This window comes from Sardina pilchardus, chromosome 16 (assembly GCF_963854185.1).
Source record: "Sardina pilchardus chromosome 16, fSarPil1.1, whole genome shotgun sequence".
Taxonomy (NCBI): domain Eukaryota; kingdom Metazoa; phylum Chordata; class Actinopteri; order Clupeiformes; family Clupeidae; genus Sardina; species Sardina pilchardus.
Window position 1 is genome coordinate 5,709,344 of NC_085009.1, and position 21,702 is coordinate 5,731,045.

Below are 21,702 nucleotides of genomic sequence, written 5' to 3' on the forward strand. Positions count from 1 at the left end.
GCACGCACGCACGCACGCACGCACGCACGCACGCACGCACGCACGCACGCACGCACGCACGCACGCACGCACGCACGCACGCACGCACGGTGGAGACACTGACATAACTGATTATGAGAAATTTCACTCCACACCATGATGTCATCCACATGTCTGCCATGACATGCGATACCACTGGTACTGCTGGTGACCTGCACAATGCATGGGTGCGCGCGTGTGTACATTCAACCACGCATCCATGTGTCCACTCCGGGCTCAGGGGAAGAATGTGTGTGTGTGTGTGTGTGTGTGTGTGTGTGTGCGCGTGTGTGTGTGTGTGTGTGTGTGTGTGTGTGTGTGTGTGTGTGTGTGTGTGTGTGTGTGTACACCTGTGCATGGAACTGTGCTGACCTGTCGGTCCTAGTGTTTCGGAGTGTGTAGTTGCATGTGTGTGCATACAATCTGCATACAGTCTCCTATACATCTGCTATACGATCTGCACGTTTTTATCAGCGAGTGTGTGTGTGTGTGTGTGTGTGTGTGTGTGTGTGTGTGTGTCCGCGCTCTGCTGAAGCGCGGCATTGGTGGCTAGGCCTTGAGTGTTAACGTGATCCAGGCGTCCAGTAAACGTGCGAGGCCCCCCCCTTAACCCAGCTCTAGCTCCGGCTCCGGCTCCAGCTCCCCGACTAACCCCACAGCCTGACTGCCTCCCTGCCCGGTCACCTCACCAGCAGGGCTGCCCTGGAGGACCCCTTGTGACTGTCTGGGAGATTGGGGGGGCAGACATGGAGAAGAAAAGAACGAGAGAAAAGGAGTAAGGGAGAATGAGAGAGGGAGAGCAGAGAGGGGTGGAAGGGCAGAGGGGAAGGGAGAAAGGAGAGGAAAAAAAGGGGGAAATGCAGACAGAATGAGAGCAATAGAGAGAAAGAGAGAGAGTGGGGGAGTGAGCGAGTGGGGGAGACTGAGATGGAGAGAAGGAGGGAGACACAAAGAAAGAGAGGAAAAAGAAATGGAAGGACAAAGAGCGAGCAAGCGAGAGCAAGCGGGCGCCCACCCTGGCCACAGCTCACGCGAAGGGGGAAGCTGCTGAGACATGTGACTGCGTAACATCGAGTGGAAACCACAGGGCTTTAGCTTCGGCTCTAGCTGCCCGCCCGCCTGCCTGCTCCCTCACTCCTGACCTCAGGGCCTCCAGCCACCGGCCACTGGAAGACTGGACACTGGAGGCGTCCACTAGGAGGAGGGAGGGAGGGAGAAATGGGGGGGGGGGGAGAGAGAGAGAGAGAGAAAGAGGGAGGGAGTAGAGGAGAGAGAAAGAGAGAGACTCTATGAGGGTGGGAGAGAATAAAAAAGAGATATCAAAGTAGGAGAAAAAGAATAGCGGTAAAGTAAGGCCTTAACAAGAGGAGGGCCACAGACATAAAGGGAAAGAGACAGGAAGGAAGGAAGGAAACAAAGGGGAGAAAGAAAGAGAGAAGGAGAGGGAGAAAGAGAGGAAGAGAGAGGAGGCAGCCGGAGCTGGACTTCAGCTAACTCCAAGCACAATAACCGGTGTAAGTGTGCGTTTAAAGAGACTAATTTGGCCGCGCCTTGTCGTCGGCCGTGGCTTCGGGATAAAGTCCGTCGGACACCGGAGACACCGCGAGGGGGTTCTGCTTTCCCTGGCCGCTGATGCGGACCCGGCGCCGATCAATACAAACACAAACAAACAACAGCAGATTCAAGGAAACGGCCTAGCGCAGGCACAAACACAGTTCACGCTTCAGGGTGCACACCGATTCAGAATGTGCCTGTGTGTTTGTGTGCGCGTGTGTGTGTGTGCGTGTGTGTGTGTGCATGTGTGCGTGTGTGCATGTGTGTGTGTGTAAATATATAAAAGGGAAGTGAGAGGATGGGTCAGTTGAGAATGGCACAAAAGCACCCGCACAAAGATACACAGACACGCACACACACACACACACACACACACTCAAACACGCAATCATGCACACACATAGAGGAAGGAGTGCATTGGGTGAATCATCTGATTTCAAACAGGAAATGACAGATATCAAGCCTTCGGCTTCCAAGCACTCCGACAAGTACACACACGCATGCAACACGCACGCACGCAACAGACGCACGCGACAGACGCTCACGCAAACACGCACAAGTGCATCCACATGCAGCAGCCATAAACAATACACACGAATGCATTAACCCCAGTCAGACTGACCGCAAGTGAACATTTGCTATCGTTCAAACTCTTCCCTGCAACGAGGCAACATCGATCACTACTAGCCCTGGCCTGCTCATTTGGTTGCTTTATCTAGTTTACGCCGAAGCTAAAGTCATCTGAACAAAAAGGAAGAAAAAGGGTTCTCTTTCCCTCTCTCTCTCTCCATCTCCCTCCCTCACACACACGTACACAGAAAATCACTCCAATGGAGAGAAACTGTGGATCTTCCTAAGTTGGTGTGTAACCTCAACCAGGAGTACAAACTGTAACAAAGGAGAGGATCATTTAATATAATAATAGTTATATAGTAATAGTTAAAGGAGAGGATCATTTTTACAAAGACAAGCCCACCATAGTCGGTGACCCCATAGGCCCTAATGCTAACAGCAAGCAAAGTGCAAAGTCTGTCAAGAAGCAAAGTTATTGTCCATGAAATAAGGCTTTCTTATGACATGTGGGAGCACGGAGCAGAGCTGATCAATGTTGGCACTTTGATGTCTTGCCGATGTTGCTCTATTAGCAACCTGAATTTTTCCAGATATTACATTTGCTTCAGTTGCACCTAAGAACTTTGCCCATGATTCAAATGAGTGCCCCATGTGCTAATATATTCATGGAAATCTGTGGAAAGTGGGTGGGTTGTGCAGTCATTTAAAAAAGAGAATGAAAAACGACACAAAACCATATGAATTAGCCTAGATACGAACACACACACCAATGTGCTATCTTTTATGTTTTCACCATTTCACCCCTTTGCTTCTGCTGGCTTTCCCCATGTTAAAACGGCTGTTCTTCTAGGTAGTTTGGCCCACGAGCTACATGGAGTATTTCTGCTGCTGCATTCAGTGCTTCACAGGTCAACACTGACAGCACAAATCCGCTGATTTCAAGGGCAGCATTCTTAGCGACAGCTGCTAACATTGTTTCTGTACGATCAACATTTCATCTCCCTCCACAAAGTGTTCCATCAAATGGAAAACACACTTGTCGTGCATCCTCCTTCCCCAAACTGAGCTACCAGGACTTCAAAAGAATGGATCGTTTCAGCTGCCTGACTCCATTCTCTGACAGCTGACTAAAGACAAGTATCTCGTGGTTGCCTGTAATGTAGTGAGGGAACCTGATATGGGTGACTCTCAGTGACTCGATCTGACTGATAAGCCAGAAAACCAAGCATCCCACAATGGCCTCTACGCGGGTCATCAAACCAGGCCAACAACAGTAGCCCATTCACACCCTTAGCCAACCGTTTACTTCCCATATAAATAAGGTTACATTTATGATTTCATACAGCAGAGTGAGCTGATCGACTCATGCGACTCCAGCTCTTAACTTAATATCTAAAATGCAGAGAGAGAACGAGAGAGAGAGAGAGAGAGAGAGAGAGAGAGAGAGAGAGAGAGAGAGTAGGAGGCCAGATAGACAGACAGACAGATTCAGAGCAGCACACGGGAGGATCCCCAGAGGGAGACCACTAATAGGGCGGGTAGGTTGCGCTGCTTGTGTGTGTGTGTGTGTGTGTGTGTGTGTGTGTGTGTGTGTGTGTGTGTGGTTGGGGGGGGGGGGGGTAGTTTACTGGGTTAATAAGAGCTGAAGTTGAATCAGACAGGCATCTGCCTGCTACATCTGTCACAGCGTCGCGACCAGAATGTCCTACACACTCACTCACCCCCCGCTGAGCAGCCAGCACTGTGGTCACGCTACACTCACACACACTCTTACACACACACACACACACACACAGCAGGGGCAGCATGCACACTGAGTCTGGACAAAAGGGTCATATATCTGCATCGATGGCTGTAACATACAATCAAACCTCAGGATATGTAACATAAATGTCTCCTCTCCTCTGTAATCTATACTCACAATGTGATCATAGCCTTAAGAACAAGCTTACAGAACCACTGCACATCTGTAGGATGCAACTAATAGTCAACAGAAGGGGCGTGAAATGAAACAAAAACACATAATTTAACACCCAGAGAGATACACGATGCCAACCACAATCACAACCTTATGCATTATTATAATAAATGTGTGGCTGGCTTGCATAATATGTCCTGATCTAGAAGGCTATATGCATACACATCAACACAACACTGAGATGTAATGGGATTCTTGAGCACCTTGCGAATTCTTTTGAGGTAAAAAAAAAAATTCTTTAAGGCATCTTTTAAACACACAATAAGCCCTCTGTTGCCAAAAAGCTCTTTGTACTTCCGACTACAGAGCTCGCGTCTGCAAAAAAAAAAATTGTAATACAATTCAAAGAATGTTTCAGTGGCTCACTCAAAGCTTTAAGCTGCCGAAGCCTTACATGTTCAAGTCGGTGTCCTTCCCCCCAAAGTATGCAGTAAGATCTGAGGGAATCTATGGCCTAATTCCAAATGGTGTACTTATGGGGCAGTAAATCATCACTTCCCCTTGCTTTCTTTATGTACGCAAGTCGAACATGGGGCAACCTAGAAAGCTTGTCTAAATAGAGCCCTATAAGTCTTGTGATGACCACAGTCGTGTGAGTCATCAGGATGTGACATAAAGACCATGTGCTACTGAACATCGGTCAAAAGGTCGACGGTGCCATCGTGGCTCCAAAAGGACACTCTTTAGTCCACCCAGTTTTCGGAGATGCTGAGCCATCTACTGAATGCGCGGTGGAAAACAAGGCAGCAAACTGGGCCTGTGAACAGCACTCTTCAATCTGGAGGGTCCTGGCATGACTTCCTTCCCTGCTTTGTTGAAAGCTGATTCACAAACAGCAAGATCCAAAGGAGTGACAAGAGGCTCAGGATATGTTGCACAGGATTCACTGATGCCTTGGTGAACACCTCATTGATATTAGGCAATTACTGCATTAGTCTACTCTTATTACTATTATTATGATAATCATCAAATTATATGGCACTGCATTACTGCAATAACATATGATGATAGCATTGCTCTCAAAAAGAGACCTACACATCTAAATAGACCTAGAGTTTCCATTTTCAACTTGCTCCTACAGGAACATTGCAAGAGTTGGCACACCCGCCCAGCACTCTGCTGCCTGGCTCCGGGGCTGGCTGGGCACGTGGAGACGAGCTTAGCCCATCAGTGCAATATCCTCCCCTAAACCTCACACGCCAGCCCTCAGAGAAGGCAAACAAGCAATAAAGGTATTGGCATGGGCTTTTTTAGCTTTAGCGGTTAGCGACCGTCTCCCGCTGCCAAGATCTCTCTCGGTTCAAGCCCTGCGGAGAGTGACCAGGCGACTCGGGGCGACTTGGGGCGAGCGTTCAGGCCCGAGGCCCAGGGTGCAGCCCGTTTGCCAGCAGCCATGAGCCGTGCAGTTTATAACTGGCCACTCGCATCTGTGATTAAGCGGTGGAGGAGGAGGAGGAGCTGGAGCTGGAGCACTGGCCACTGCTCGTCCTCCGAAAGCAGTCGCTGAGCAGTCCAGCAGATGCTGGGTTTGGAAAAAAAGGAGGGCTGGAGGGTTCGGGGGTGGGGATGGCGGCGGCGGTGGTGCTGGGAGGGGAAGGTGGAGGCCCTTTGCCAGGGCCACCGGTAATGAGCGGGTCCCGCCACGGCCTCAAACCGCGAAGCGTGCTGCCCGTCGACGGCCGTGCCGAGAGCCGTGCCCGCACTCACCGGCCCCGCTCTGTCATTGCGCTCGCATGCTGAGTAAATCAGGGGTCCGGTGGGGACGCCAGCAGCTGGCTACGCATCAGACACGAGAGAGAGAGAGAGAAGGAGAGAGAGAGGGGAGAGAGAGAAAGAGAAGGAGAGAGAGAGATGGAGGGGGAGGGGGAGAGGGAGAAAGAGAGTGAAAGAGAGAGGAAGAGGGAGAGAGAGAGAGATTGAAAGAGGGCAAGAGAAGGAGAGCAAGAGTCTCTCGAGTAATTTTTCAGCTTGTCAAGCGAACCTTCAACCTTTCATTTTCCAACCGAACTATCCTGGCCTCTCCAAACCTCGTCCTCTCCCCCTTCGCTCTCCCTCAAAATACAGCATATATCATAACTCAGGCATACAGAGAGAGAGACAGAGAGAGAGAGAGAGAGAGAGACAGAGAGAGAACGAGAGAAAGAGAGAGAATGAAACAGAGAATGCGAAAGAAAGAGAAGGGGAAAAAAATGATCATTGCCAACAGACCAAACCCCAAAGGCAGCCACAGTCCATGGGCCAAAAAAAGTTTATATTGTGTAAGGACACGTGTTTAAAAAGAGCACCAGCAGCCAAATATAAGATCAACCTTCCTCATAGCAATGCACCCAAACCACCCCAAAAACACATAGACACACACACACACACACACACACACACACACCGACACACACACAGACACAGACACACACAGACACACACACAGACACACACAGACACACACACAGACACACACACAGACACACACACAGACACACACAGACACACACAGACACACACACAGACACACACACAGACACACACACAGACACACACAGACACACACACACACACACACTTCTAAGGGACCATTTCATAAAAGGATGGCTCTTGAAAGTCACAAGAAACACAATTCACCCATGGTCTACATACTGTATTGTAAAGAGCCAAAACATCACACACAGTGTTCAGCTTTGGCGGATACCACTTAGACACAGAACACAGCACAGAACAGAGTGGCGACCACAACAGACGAACACAACCGATTTTGAGGTGTTTTGGAAGGGTGTGGTGAATGACATCTCACCTTGTCAGGCGCTGCGGTTGAGGGTGCTCCCCAAACTTCCTGTAAACAAGCAAAACAAAACACGGGCCATTAGCAAGACTGTTAGCATGGTGGTTAATCACAGTTATCGGAACAGAAGCGCTAACACCCGCACTGGCAGCCCACCCATCCCACCCTCCCTCTCCCTCTCCCTCATGAATGGGCATGTGATTCTAATTGGCTCCTCCATGTGAAGGAACTTTCGCTTGCAGATGTAAGCGCGACCTTGGGAGTGAGGTGAGATGGGGCGTGATGTTATCACGTGACTGTAGAAACACATGCGGGTGGCTCAGGCAGGTTTGGGTCTTCCTGCTTTGATTTTGTCTCTGGTGTGTGTGTGTGTGTGTGTGTGTGTGTGGTAAAGGGAAAAGCAACTGAAAGGGCATACGCCTATGTGGTGGGAGTGATGCCGACGTGTTCATCTTGACCTTCCCTTGAACTCCTCCACAGGTGAAAGGAGGCAGGATGTGTGAGTGTGTGTGTGTGTGTGTGTGTGTGTGTGTGTGTGTGTGTGTGTGGCTATGGCATAGCTTGACTGGTGCAGAGGGGGCTGGTACTAATTACAGCGGCCAAAGGATAGGACAAGAAGAAAGCCAACACCCATTACTGTATGGCTACTTCTACAGCTCGGTGTATGATCATTTAGTGTACAATGTGCCAATACATTACACATAGTTAATTGTATTGTACAGCATAATATGTATTGCCATTTTGGCACCCCTCGTACTGTAAAAGTCCATAAAAATAGCAATTTACAAAGAGCAACTTTTTTTTTTGGCAAATGCAACGTCCCCTAAATATATAAATGGCCATTATTTCTGCAGCCTGCAAATACTGATTAATGTATTCAACAACAAAAAACATAGAAAATCAATGTGCATGCCGTACACTTTTAGTGGTTCACTCACAAGGAGTGCATTTGTCTTCCATCCTACAAAGTTTTGGCAAGAACAATACTTCTCAAGAAACGAATGGCCAAAAACGTCGTAAACAATGTGTTTTTCAGGCTGAAGAACTAAAATAATACACTGGCCTAGCCTGAAAAAACTCAAACTCAGGAAGGATTTAAACAGAAATATTTGACAGGCCTTGGATTTGTCAGTGCGACAGACAGACCAAATCTGAGATGGTGTAGCAACAACTTTAACTAATTTGACATGGAATAGTTGACGACATGAGCAAAGTCAGAGATTATGCCATCGCGTTTCATTGTTCAAGACACTCCTCCACACCCATTTGCTTTCAGACCGTCACACTGACGCCACCGGTCTCACACAACAGTCAACTATTTAACTCAGTACACAAACATTGAAGGTTTTTTTCCTGTCCCTTTTAAACCACAGAGACTTTACTATGAGTGTGGTGGCACAAGCACATGGAGCTGCAGTGCAGACACCAATGTCATATCGCCACAACATCAAACAAGAGCCGCGTCACCATATTTGACCACTGCTCCCTTTAAACAGCCTTGCAGTAACTTCTGAAAAAAGAGGTGTGTTGGCGTGTGCACGCTTTTGTGCCTGTGTTCGTGTGTCTGTGTGTTTCGGAGGTTTCGGTCGCCATGGCTACAGTACAGCATCAAACCAGGAAAGTGACGCCCGAGCGAGGGACTTTTCACCAAAGTTCAACCACAGACGCTGTCACTCAAAGGGCCTGCCGTTTGACGGCATGAACAACCTTTAAAACAAAAGAAATGTGATCTTACAGACATGCTGACAGTAAGGCTGGTGACAGGAGACTGGAAAAAGGTTGTACCTGAATGACTCAAGTAGCTGTGTACACCACCAGAGTGGGGTGAGAGTAGCATGGCTGCAAAAATAGGTACCAGACATTCCATATTCTGCTGTATTGATTGCGAACTGTTTTCACAGTGCAGTATTGGATGCCTTATGAAGAGGAAGCAGGTAGCCCCGTGTTTTGTTCTGTCAACATCATGACACAATCCTAATTAAAAGAAACGAAAGCTTGGACAGGCAACGGCAATGTCTGGCAAAAAAAATTGGCTTGTAAAGCACGTTGAGTCTCTGCCTCTCTCTCGCGCTCTCTCTCAGGTGGATTCTTGTTTTGTTCCTTAAAAGAGCTGGAAGAGTGAGGCAGTCTCAGCTGAGAGAATCACAGAGTGCAGCCGATGGATGATTCAGAGAAGGGCCCTGCATCAAGAGGCACAGCAAGCTCCCCGCCAGCAACCCCCCCCCCCCACCCCCCCCCCCCCCCGCATCCTCATCCTCTCTCCTCTCTCCTCTCTCCTCACGTGGCTCAAAGCCAACTGACAGCAACCTTGAGCCCTCAGTGCGGACCTACGGGGAGATGGGAGGCTCTGAGCAAAAATAGGATACAGGGAAGGAGAGGAGAGGATAAGGGGGGAGGGGGGGAAATCAATGACTCCATCAGAAACACACACACACACACACAGCCACGTGGAGGAAGAGGAGCCCCACTTGCCCCAGATGAGAGGGTTTGCTTGTTTGTGTGTGTGTGTGTGTGTGTCTCTCTTCCAGATAGCATTGTGTGGTAAACAGGAACTGTTCTACAACCATGCTTATATATATCCAAAAACAAAATTAACCACAACAAGCCGCTCTACTAGAAGTTCCAAATTAGGCATATGACAATGACCCTCTTCAGCTTCCGTCCATCCTTCAGAATGTAGGGTGTCATGCTCATGTTTGCTAAATAGGCTCAGGCTGCAGAATCAACACAGATACTTGCACAACTTTAAAAGGTAACATAAATGTTTAGAGGACGTTTGCCAAAAGCCACTGCTCAAAGATACCACATTGGCGTCACGTATCACTCCAGATGCTCTCACACACTATGCACGCACACACACACACACGCACACACACACACACAACGAGAGATAGAGAGGGTGAGTGAATAAAAATGAGACTGGATACTGAAACATGTAATGGAGGTCAAGTGAGCGCAGTCATCAGACACATGCTAGAGGAGGGAGAGAGAGAGAGAGAGAGAGAGAGAAGGAAAGATAGCGAGAGAAAGGAAAAAGAGAGAGAGAGAAAGAGAGAAAGAGAGAGAGAAAGAAAGACGAGAAAGAGTAATGAACATCAGGGAATAGGGACACAAAGAGGCGGAGATATTAGGGGAAGGCAAAATATTAGGGAACAGCCTAAGTATGATTGAGAGTGTGCATGTGAAAGATAGTGGAGATTATGAAACAGCAAGAGAGAATGTGTGTGTGTGCTTGGGTGTGTGTGTGAGTGCTTGTGTGAGAGAGTGAGTTAAAGAGGACAGGCAGTGCAGTAAGGAGAATGAGGGAGCAGCAGTGAAAGTGAGAGCAAGTGTGCGAGTGCGTGTGTGTGTGTGTGTGTGTGTGTGTGTGTGTGTGTGTGTGTGTGTGTGTGTGTGTGTGTGTGTGTGTATAGGAATAATTATAGAGGAAAGGAGATCAATAAGGTTCCCACAGTGAGGCACTGATGCTGGGGAGGATAATGGATTCCAGGCAGCTCCAGGGTGGGTCAGGCACACGACGCAGCTCTCCTCAGCCTGGTAGAGACATGGACCAGGGGAGGGACGGGTGGGGCTAAGGGATGCCCTCTCTTCCCTGGACATCGGCGTAGGCATCCAATTCAATCAGCACACGTCGCCGTTTAGCTTATCTACCACACCTGAGAATCGACAGTGACCGTGTGCCAAAAAAGCTCAGCAGAGGATGGGGGCACACTGCTGGGAACTTGTACGTGTAGATAGTAGGTGTTGATACATAGTAAACGCTTCCGATTCGGTTTGTGCACTAGTTTTCTTCCCTGGTAATTAGCAGCTTATAACTAGCTTTATGTCACATGTAAAAAGCCAGGCCTAATAACAGGCAAGAATTACAGGATTTGTTATTACCAGAAATATTACAAAAACTCAAGGCAAAATAAGTACTCAAAATATGTTCTAAGGCAAAATGTGTAGAAAAAAGCAGCAGGCTACGAAAAGGCCAACCCATGCAATAGGCTAAGCCCTCCCTAACCAGACAGCAAACAAAAATGTCGACTGAGCGCACAAAACAGAGAAAGTGAGTAACAGGCTGTGCGCGAGGACTTGATTTCCACGAAAAACCACGAGTGTTTCCTTGAAAACGCGGCACATTTGAAGGAGCGCTACTTCTGACACCTCCAGAACACAACATCAGGTTTTTGGTTACCCTGCACTGACAACACAACAGCGACAAAAACATATTTAACATACAGACAAAGCAGAAGAAATAATAATAAAAAAAAAACTCAACTGTCATTTTTGTTGCTGTTGTTGTTGATGTTGATGTTTGGCATTCTGGTGAAACTAACCACTAAGTCAAGGGGGGAAAAAGCAGTGCAGGTTTTTTGTGCTGCTATGCACACAGTGGCACTGCAAATAGCTGATGCTAGCTTGACCACTTCTGCCCCTTTCAAGTGCTAAACTTATCCCTTACTGACAGAAAGGGTGAACAGCCCAAATACAGTTGGTTGACCAAATTACAGGGCTGGTAGCCGCAGCCAAGTGCAGTGACAGATAAGTCTGGCGGCATCAAGGCTTCTGAGGACAGGCTTTCACTGTCTGTGCCTTGACTGACCAAAACTAAATACATTAAAAAAAATACGAATAATAAAAAAAACACTTGTTTTAAAAAAAATTATGCAATAGGTGGTTGTTGAAGCCAGACGGAAGATTCAAAGTCAGTGACCACGTGCGTGGGCATGTGTGTGCTCTGGGCTCTGTTCATTCAAGTAGGGTTAGAGGAAGTCACCAAAGTGGGTAAGGCTATTTCTCCCTCTCTCTCTTCGCTACCTCCACAGTGTAGCACACTGGTGGGCGGGTGTTAAAGTGTGAAGATGACACAGCGATCTTCTGAAAGAATAACAGGTGAAATCCGATATGCCCCCAGGTGCCCCGCGTGGTACGGGCCACGACCTGGCCCCCAAAATACATGGCTGCAGCGCCCACCCAAACGGCACTGGCATTGCCCTACACATTCTGCTGATCCATAGGATGAATTACTTACACAGTAGAACAACATTTGAAGGCAAACTCAAAACTTTGTTATTGTGATAAAGCGATTCTAACAGACTTAACAGAATAATAATAATAACTAGAAAAGCACTCAGAGAGTGCAAACCTCCGCCAAACGAAAACATAACTGCCTCCTGGATCCAGCCAGACAGTGATATGGATCACTCTCAAAATGTAATACTTTCTTCCTTGTTGTAGGGATGGCGAAAACTACACATTTTCTTGACCGACCACCGAGGCTCATTAGCCGATTTGTTTAAAATAAATTATGCTATTTGAAATAACAGCCACGCAATTTCCCAACTCTCATCTCTCTGTCCCACGCTCATACACACAGGCACAGCTCTTTCACTCACGTCACTTTTTTAAATCCTACAGCGCCAAACATGAGTCCTGCAAACCAAGGAGCTTGTAAGTGGAGGACAAATGGTTCCTTTGCTTCGAAAATGGTTTGGGTACAAGGTGATCGCGTTGCAAATAAAGGCGTTTGTCTAGCGTTAGAAGCTCATTTGAAGCTGGCTCACTTATGAAAATGACAGCTCCGAAGAGACGCAGCTTAGTTTGAGGAAGTGCTAACAATAATAACGAAAGATGATCATTACCTTATCTGTTACCATTGATGACCCTTCCTGAAATGTAGATGTAATGCATTTCCAAATCTAAGCCCATCTTATGCGGAAAGTTGCCTAGACTGCAACACGATAAAACCAATGGATAAAACAGCGCACTTCCAGATTGCAAAAGACGCACCGGCCACCGCTGTGACCTCGTGCCAAATGTTTTTATTGGTTTATTACGTAGCCTAGCCTACAAGCAGGCGTTATGAAAAATTGAGTGTGAGGGATAATTTGTTAACTTGTAAACGCTGTAGTAGCGTTTAGTCCACTGTCTTTAGCCTAATTTAAAGATGCCACTTTTTTTTTTTTTTTTTAACCGACTAACGACAACTTTGGTCGGCTAACGTGGATACGGTCAACCATCGGTCAAACAGTCACCGGTTAACATCCCTACTTCCTTGGGTCATTTCAGACCTTCCCTGAAAATGTAATCGAAATCCATCCATACATTTTTGAGTTATCTTGTGAACAAACTAGAGATGCTCCGATCAGCATTTTTGGGGCCGATCACCGATTACCGATCACCAAAATCATGATCGGCCGATTGCCGATCACTGCCGATCACAGAATGGCAGGGGAATGAGAGTCTTTTAACAATAGTCTAGCAGAGTTTGCATCATTTGTAGAAATTAAACTAACTATGAATTAATGTAAGTGGCATAGAAGACAGTAGGTCTATAGGCTAGTCAAGATGTTGAAGAACAACCATTTATCGATTTGTATTTAGAAAATGAAATAACTTTGCCCATCTTTTCCAAATATGCAGCGAGACATAAAATGATATCATACAAGGAGGGGAGACCAACACACAGATCACCTAAATGGGATGGGACCAAATTACATCGCCTAGGCTACTTGAAAAGTAGGCTATAGCTTCTAAATACACTGACTACATTAAATGAAAAACGTGCTGCCACAAACCTATACTGCCACAAAGTGGAAAACTATGGCTTTTTCTCTGTTCCAAATCCCCAAAAAAGAAACAATGTAAGCTACTGTAAGCAATAAATTGCAAGCCTTTTTTCTCTTGGAATCCCCCATGACTGAAACATGCCGTTAAATGCCACCAGTTTGAGTCAATAAAGTGCACTGTTAAGCTAGCAGGGACATTGGACAGGCGTCTGCGCTTGGGAAGCTATTACTCTATTCTCCAGCTTGTCAATGTAGGCTTGACTGTTTGGTAACACGGGGAGATACACATTAGTATTTCATGCCTGCGGGGTCATATCGTGGATCAAGGCAGGTTAGGGCCGACTTACATTGCACGATATTGCCATGTTTTCACAGTCGGCGAATAAATATCCAAAGTCGGGACAGAAATCATGGCGCGGCGCGCTCCCGTAAACTCGTTTAATGTAAGGTGTCAATTAGCGGTTGTAAGCCAGTCGGAGTCTTTTTCTAGTTTTGCAGTTACGACAATATCAAACATGTCTGATATTATCGCATGTCTGCATAGTCTGTGACTAGTTTGTGACTTAAAACTCTATGACTTGTCTTTAGATGCGAGAGTCTGACTGTCTTTCAAAAATCTTTTAGGCTACAAATATTTGCAACATCGTAACTACTGTCCTCCACAACGAATAGAGGTTGTTCGTGGAGGCAAATTAATTCTGAACGTGATGTCTTTCCATCAGAATTATCCCTATCGTTAGTAGGCCTACAGTCGGCTGACTGAAGGGTGGGGAAGTTGGCTTGTTTAGTTTCTCATACCCGACATATTCAGTTGTCCGTCAGTGGTGTTAAAACGTCGTTGGTGGCTTCCACCTCGAGGGATTTCAGCACGACATACATTGCAAATGGTTAATTTTACACTGAACCTTTAGCCTACTCATGTTTGCCACTGCAAGCTCCTATCTACTCTAGGCTACTGTTGTGTGCCTGTGCGACGCGCCTGGAGGTGGAAAAAAGTCACGCAAGTAGCCTATTAGGTCACATGATCGGCTTTTTTGATCGGCGCTTTTGGGCTTCACCGATCAAGCCATTTTTAGCCAATATCGGCCGATCATGATCGGCGGCCGATCGATCGGAGCATCACTAGAACAAACAAACAAACTAACCCCAATGAAAACATAATCTCCTTGGTGGAGGTAATAAATAAATAAATAAATAAATAAATAAAATAAAAAAACACCAACAAGAAAACCAAAGGTAAATGGTGACTGTGAAAACAGTTGAGCGTGAGCGTGAGTGAGAGGAAACAAGGGAGGAGAGCAGAGTGCACAGAGACACAGCAGACCTGCTGACATGTTGTCTTCTGAGGGGAGAAGAGAGAGCTCAATAAAGGAAAAGGAAGTCCTGTCGAAAGGAGGCTTTAATCTGCTTTGCTCCTGTACGATCCCTTTCCTCACTTCCTTCCTTCCTTCCATCTCTCCTGACTCTTCCTCCTCGTCCACCCCCTCTCTCCCCAGCCACACTACCTGCCACTTGGACAGAGCCATAGATAAGAGGGTGTGTGCATGATTTTATTGATTTCCTTTTGATTCAGGTGATGTGCGTCTTGATGTTTTGCATGCTGGTGCGTTGTATGCTTTGGCAACACGGTTTGTGAATGGTCATGCCAATAAAGGGAATTGAGAGAGAGAGTGAGAGTGCACTTAATCCTTGTTCTCAGAAAAATCTCTTGTTCACTCCATAGCACACTGTATTAAATGACCACCATATCACCAAGTAATTCAGTATCCAGTGCACTATGCAGTGAACGAGTAGATGTTCTGATGTTCTGAAAGTGTGTGACTCAACGACACCGCACAAGCCTGCGCGTAAGGGGACTACCCCCTCATGCTGGGCTCATTCTATCATTCATTTCACAATATCATTACACTCTCACTACTTTATTGTACTTCATGATCTCCTTTCCTTTCTCAATGTTAGTCACTGTGCTGCTCTCTTTCATTTCAGCAAAGCAAGTACGGAAATGAAAAAAAGGTTGCGGTATTAATTATCTTTATTATCTTTATTATGAAGACCCACTTCACTCAAGAGGGAGAATTCTGAAATATAATACTGACAGCATCAGGACGGATGCCTGCCTGTAAGCCAGCGACGCCTTATCCAAATATTCCCCAATTCCCACTAACCTGCATTCCGGGTGCGCTGGAGTTACACAACCCACACAAGGAACCAGAGAGACAACAATGACCCGAGTGACCTTCTGAGGGAAGGTGGAGGATGTCCGACTCAGGGGTCACTGGAACTAGTCATAACCGGTTATTACAAAACTGTTGCAGTCCGTCTTTGGACGAAGACAGGAGGAAGCACTGACAGCGTGTTTTCCAAAGGGTAGTGAGTGACAATGATGTCAGAGCTGCACCGGCCAAAAAACCACCCACCTTGCAGTCCCTTTACCACAAGTCGAGAGCATGACACGAAAATGTGTCATCAGCGTAAACAAACATGAGTGCTGAGCTGATATGCATAGATAGGGGAAAGTTTAATGGTGTCGTTGCCATGGTAACCACCTAAAACAAAACACTTGCGAACATCAAAAAAAAAAAAAAAAAGAACAACGAAAAACAAGTGTGCTTCTTATTCTGACAGTGTTCAGCTAAAGGATGGTCATGGCTTCCTGAAAGTGTTATAAAGGTCACTTCCATTAAAACCGCTTCTACAGCTGAATGACGGGACAGGTTTCCGATGACGCAGAGCCTGATAATATGACTTTCATAATTAAGCACAGGAAACCAAAAGAGCTTGCAGCATTTCCTCAATGCTCCTCCACATCAATGGCAGTGGAACATGCACCATTTCATTCATCTCCCAAATGATACTTACGACGGGAATGGATTTCTCTCTAAAGGGGAACCAACTGGCCATTTCCACAGTGAATGAGACCAAACTTCAGCAAGAGATTGTTCATCCTCAGCACATTGCTTTGCAGGCAACCAAAAATCCACATCGAAAAATATCCCCTTTGGTTATTTTTGGCGTCTCAGTGAAAAAGCGATCCATGTTGAATGATTCACAGTTTGTCCTGAGAGTAGCATATCCCAGTGTGGTCTCTGCCGAGGCCTCTAAAACCAGCACTGTGCTGTGCTTAAGTTGCTGCGAGATTATATGAAAGGATACTTGTCCGCCGAGGTAGTTAGAAATACTCTCCCTCAACAAAACTGTAATAAAAAGTTATCATTTAGAAGCCAAAACATCTCTCCATATAACAGAAGTGCAACAGCAGCCAGTGGTCTAGCCTGTTACTGATTTACATGATAATATCGATACTTCCTATTAATGGGAAACATTCCAATAGTTACAACATTTTAGACAGAACCAAAAGAAAAGCAATCTTCGGTCTTTTTCAATTATCTTATCATTGAGGCACACAATAAGCCCAGACCGCAGAAAGGCGCCCATCAAAACAAGGATCTTAGAGTCTGACGCATATAAAAAAGGAATTCCCATGGTGCCCAATGACTGTGCTCCATTTGAGATGCCAAGACAATCCTATCAACTAAGTATCAAGGATATTGGCTTTCTAAACACACAATTTCTTCATACAGCCCAATTTGAGGAAAACAATAGGAGCCTTGCACATTTACTATGAAATCACCCAAAATCACCTGAGACTCAGAGGCTCTTTGGTACAAACACAAGCATTGTGCTGAGAGAAGAGCTAGGCCTACAGCAAATTAAAAAAGTGCCGTGTGTACGAAGGGAAAGAGGAAATGACAGAGACGGTGGCATTAAAATGGCGTAAAGACCTTTCCCCTAGCTTTCGATGTGTGCACCATTCAGGGCCTTGAAGCGCCCCCGATGGCACCCTTTGTGCATCAAAGGTCAGCATCATGCTTGTGTGCAACTGTATGGGACGAAGACGTTCTCTCCCCAGGTTAAAGTGGAGAGTTTGCTTTGGTTGTGTTTGCCATACTGACTGGATAGACTATTCATAGATATGTTAGTGGGGGGGGGGGGGGGGGGGGGTTCATTGTGTCTTCTTCGTTTTTTAGCACTGTGCTGTTTGGGGCATATGGATCCCGAAGTGTCCTCTTACACTCGCAGATGTCACCACAAGCTTGATATAGCTTCCCTAGGCACCTTCAGTCAAAGGTCACTTTTTCTGCAACTAGTGACAAGGGCAATAATGGCCACCAGAACACATCTAATTGGCCCATACTGTGCAACGATCACCAGATGACACAAAGCGTTTAGAGCTCTTGTCTGGTAGGAGCATACGGTTTCTCAAAAGAGTGGCACAACATAGGCCTACTTCACTAACTCATAGGGGTATATTTTGGGTTTATGTGAAATAAATAAAAAAAAAACACAAGTATTTCAGGCTTCCAGGAAAAGTTTACAACTAAGTGCTCTCCTCTACAATTCTTGCACAGACATAAGAAAATGCTGTTGCTCCAGAGGGGTAACAGTCTGAAGAGGTGGACCCCTGCCTTATTTAAGATGTTTTGAAATGGAGAGTGCTCTCTCCCTCTATTTGATTTGATTTGATTTATTTTTCCTTTTCTTTTCTTTCATTTGGTCGATACTGTAATAGATATGTCATTATCTTACCATGTATATCTGTGCTGACTGTCTACAATTAATAAAAAAAATAAGTAAAAAAAAAAAAGAAAAAAGAAAATGTTGTTAAAAGGAAAAGGAAATGTCTGTCACAAAGTTGGAAACACACACACACACACATTCCTCTTCTGCACAACAAGGTGAGTTGCTGTAGGGCGCAGGTGAGTGAAGTGAAATCCTAGGGAGTTGTGGGTTGGTGGGGAATAGCAGAGCAGCAGTAGGGGATTAGGGGGTATACCATTACAGCTCCCTCAGGGTGGGGACAGTGGATACGGCCTCTGCTGTGGAGCTCCGTAATTACTTAAGAATTGGTGGGTTTCTTTGTGTTACAAGGACACACACACACACACACACACACACACACACACTGTTCAAAGAATAAAGTGTGAAGATGGGGCTATACTGATAATGATGTGAGCATCGTATTAGTACGGTGCTGTTTTGCAAGAACAAGCAACAGAGATAGACAGGTATGTTGCACCACTGATTAGACTTCACAAAGAAACTAGACAACTCATTTTGCAACCTGCAACCACATCAAAACAAACTCACAACCACAGATGACCTAGTCTGTGACTTATCTTTCAGAAATCCCCCTACACTGGTCAATGTCTCAGTAATGCATCTCCACACGCACGCGGTCAGGCACACGCACGCACTAAGGAAGTGTGCATTTGATCAATCAACGGTCATCTAATTAGGAAAGAACACATGTTTTGAGTGTTCTGAGGTGTTCTGGGTGTGGAAGGTGTGGGTGTATGTTTCATGGCTGCGGGAGGGCTCGGGCCCCAAAACATCACAAAAAAAACATTAAAACTATTCAGAAGCAAAATTTTGTATGGCTGAATATTGAGCAAGCATCAATACAATGCATCACATTAATCTGAAAATAATTGCATTGATAATGATAAATAATTATCATTTCATTATTACCAAAAGCAATGGCATATGAGTGGATAGCTTCTGAGAGAATACAAAAATACACCTTCCAATCTCACCATTTTCACATATCTCTCTGATTTCAAAACAGATGAACGAAGAGAAAATGTTGAACATGTTTTCCAGTTGTTTTGAAATACTGTATGTATCACAGTACCACTGCATGATGAAGCGTCTAAAAGCCTGTCACAGCAGTACCATCATCATACTGTATCAACTAGTGATCCCTGCCTCAATATTCAAGTGTTTCAGCTGGACTAGCCTACATCCGGTGTGCAACTGAAGCACCTCGTTCTATGCGTTCTATTTTGTGCCATCAAGTCTGATGTAGCCAGTTCCACTGATTATAGAGAAAGCCTCTTGTTGCAGCATATGCTCTGCGAACGGAACAGCCCGGCTGTTTTAGGGTTCAGCCATATTCAACAAGACACGAATGAATGCATACAGCGTGCCTCTGCTTCCATATGAATGATCAAACTCTAAGTTCTGATGCTAAGGTTCCACAGACTGAGTGACAGCTCACTAAGAAATGGCAGCCCCGTTATATCACGCTGAAAAACCCAACCCCAGCCGAAAACAAATACCAGGCGAGTGTCTCCCACATCCTCAACTCAGAAAAGTACCGTGGCACGCGAAACGTCCCTCCAAAAACACTTGTGAAGAGCTCTTTTCCAAAATGCCATAAATCCATTTTTGAAAACATTAATGAGTCATGCTATTTAATTGTGTATTTCAGTTAATATCAATACAAATGAAGATGTTTTGTTTTGATTTAGTTAAGATAAAGCAACTCAAAATAATCCAATACAGCTTCACTGAAATTACATGAAAAACAAAATAAAAGAAAAAAATATTCATGAAAATTGATTAAAGTGGTGGTTATAGCGTTTTGAAAAAAGGACTCTTCACGTATACCACAGAATCACCACTTGACAAGCATTTGCACTCTTCCACTAATCGAATAAGACAAAAATACTCACATAAATGAAATCTGAATATATTTGAGTATTTCTTTGACAAGATGGCAAACAATGTTTAATTCAAATCAAATGCACATCAAGTAGATGACAGACACAGCAGCGATCATTTCATAAAGAACAGATCATCACGTGACGCTGCCTGGCACAAATCCGTTGCAACACACCCAAAAACCATGAGCACTACTCGAACACACTATGAGGAAGGAAGGTTGTTTTTTTTTTTGGAGGACCAGTGCCGACATGTCATTCAGTGACTGGAACTGATCGGAGCGTTCCAAAAGAACAACCAGTGTTCTGCACAAGGAACCGTCAGTTCCCTCCTCTCGGCCCTCCTGCGGGTGGTAGGCGTAAAGTGGGGAAGTACTCGGCTTGGCCAACATGTGCCACACTCATGGGCCAACCATCACATTACCAAACAGCTCAGACTCAATATAAATATTCCTGTAGACGCTGCGTTTACACGTGCCAAATCCCTGAGGAAATTTGGACTTAATGTAAGGAAAGGACACCAAAAGGAGAAGGAGAAGAGGGATATATATATATATACGGCCAGAGGCAGTGGTTGTGGGACAGAGAGAGAAAGAGACGGAGAGAGAGAAAGAAAGAGAAAGAGAGAGAGAGAGAGAGAGAGAGAGAGAGAGAGAGAGAGAGAGGCTTGCCTGTTACTCGTGAGTTATGTCTGGATGAAAAATGACAACCTGGATAGCACACAAAGAAACACAGCGAGGAAATGGAGTGAATAGGGAAACCTGTCCTTCTGACAGAGCCCATAAATTCAGGCCATGCGCCGGCCCCAACATGGCCCCCACTCAAGGCACGGAGGCCGGGCACTTCACTGGCGTGTTTGGGGGGGGGGGGGGGCATGCAGTGTGAGGGAACACTGGTGCTGGCTCAGTGAGGGCTGGGTTGGACTGTGCTGGGCTGCGCTGGGCTGGGCTGTGCAGGCTTTTGGGTTGGGTTGGGTCAGGTCGCCTCAGGCCAGGGAGGAACACATGGTTCTGGCTGCGCCTGGAGAGCCAGTTCCATCTGACATGGGGAGAGTTTAATGACAGGGAAAACACTGGAGAAATCTCTCGTGCCTGCTCTGACCACTTTCAACATCAAGTGAAACCCCTCTGGAGCTCTGTTTGGGGCTTTCGAGGGAGTCGTTTGGCACGGCTGTTGGAGACGAGCCTAAAACAATTACACAAACACACTTGCGAGAACACACAGATGTCCATACACTTGTACAGTATCCTGTAATGCATTAAGCTATACATAATGTATACAGTGCAGGTAGAGGAAAAGCAGAGGGCGATGCAGGAAGCGAAATGTAATGTATGAAGAAAGTGAATGAAAAAAGTGGTAGCTTAGTCCATCCAATTCTGAGGTTTCTGAAAAAGCAGGACATTTGAAAAAAATACCGATCAATCGAAAGCTTCTGTGGCAAAGCAAGCCGAGCAAAGATGTTTAATGTATACATTTCAGCTGAAACCACAGCGATACATTCTAGGCTACATTTTCCTCTTTTTTCTTACATACTATGGAAAAGAAAAATCCTCTTCAGACATGAGACCAGAGAGAGAGAGAGAGAGAGAGAGGGAGAGAGAGCTTGAAGAGGAAGTCTTGGTGCTCTTCTGTGTCTCATGTCTCTCCAGTACAAAAAAAGAACTGACATCCTCTCACTTAGACACAGCTTTCAGCTTCCACCTTCAGCAAGCAAGAGAGGCCCTTTCTGCACACTCTAGAGTCTCCTGT

General features: G+C 45.9%; 1 protein-coding gene across 2 annotated transcripts in view; it reads right to left on the bottom strand.

Annotated features, from left to right (window-relative positions):
- The window catches only part of rbpjb (recombination signal binding protein for immunoglobulin kappa J region b), a 54,672-nt gene that overhangs the window by 16,534 nt on the left and 16,436 nt on the right, over positions 1-21,702 (bottom strand). For both annotated transcript variants that reach the window (XM_062515967.1, XM_062515968.1), the window contains exon 2: positions 6,909-6,947. In XM_062515967.1, the coding sequence (XP_062371951.1) occupies positions 6,909-6,947 (39 nt within the window). The remainder of the gene's footprint in view (positions 1-6,908; positions 6,948-21,702) is intronic.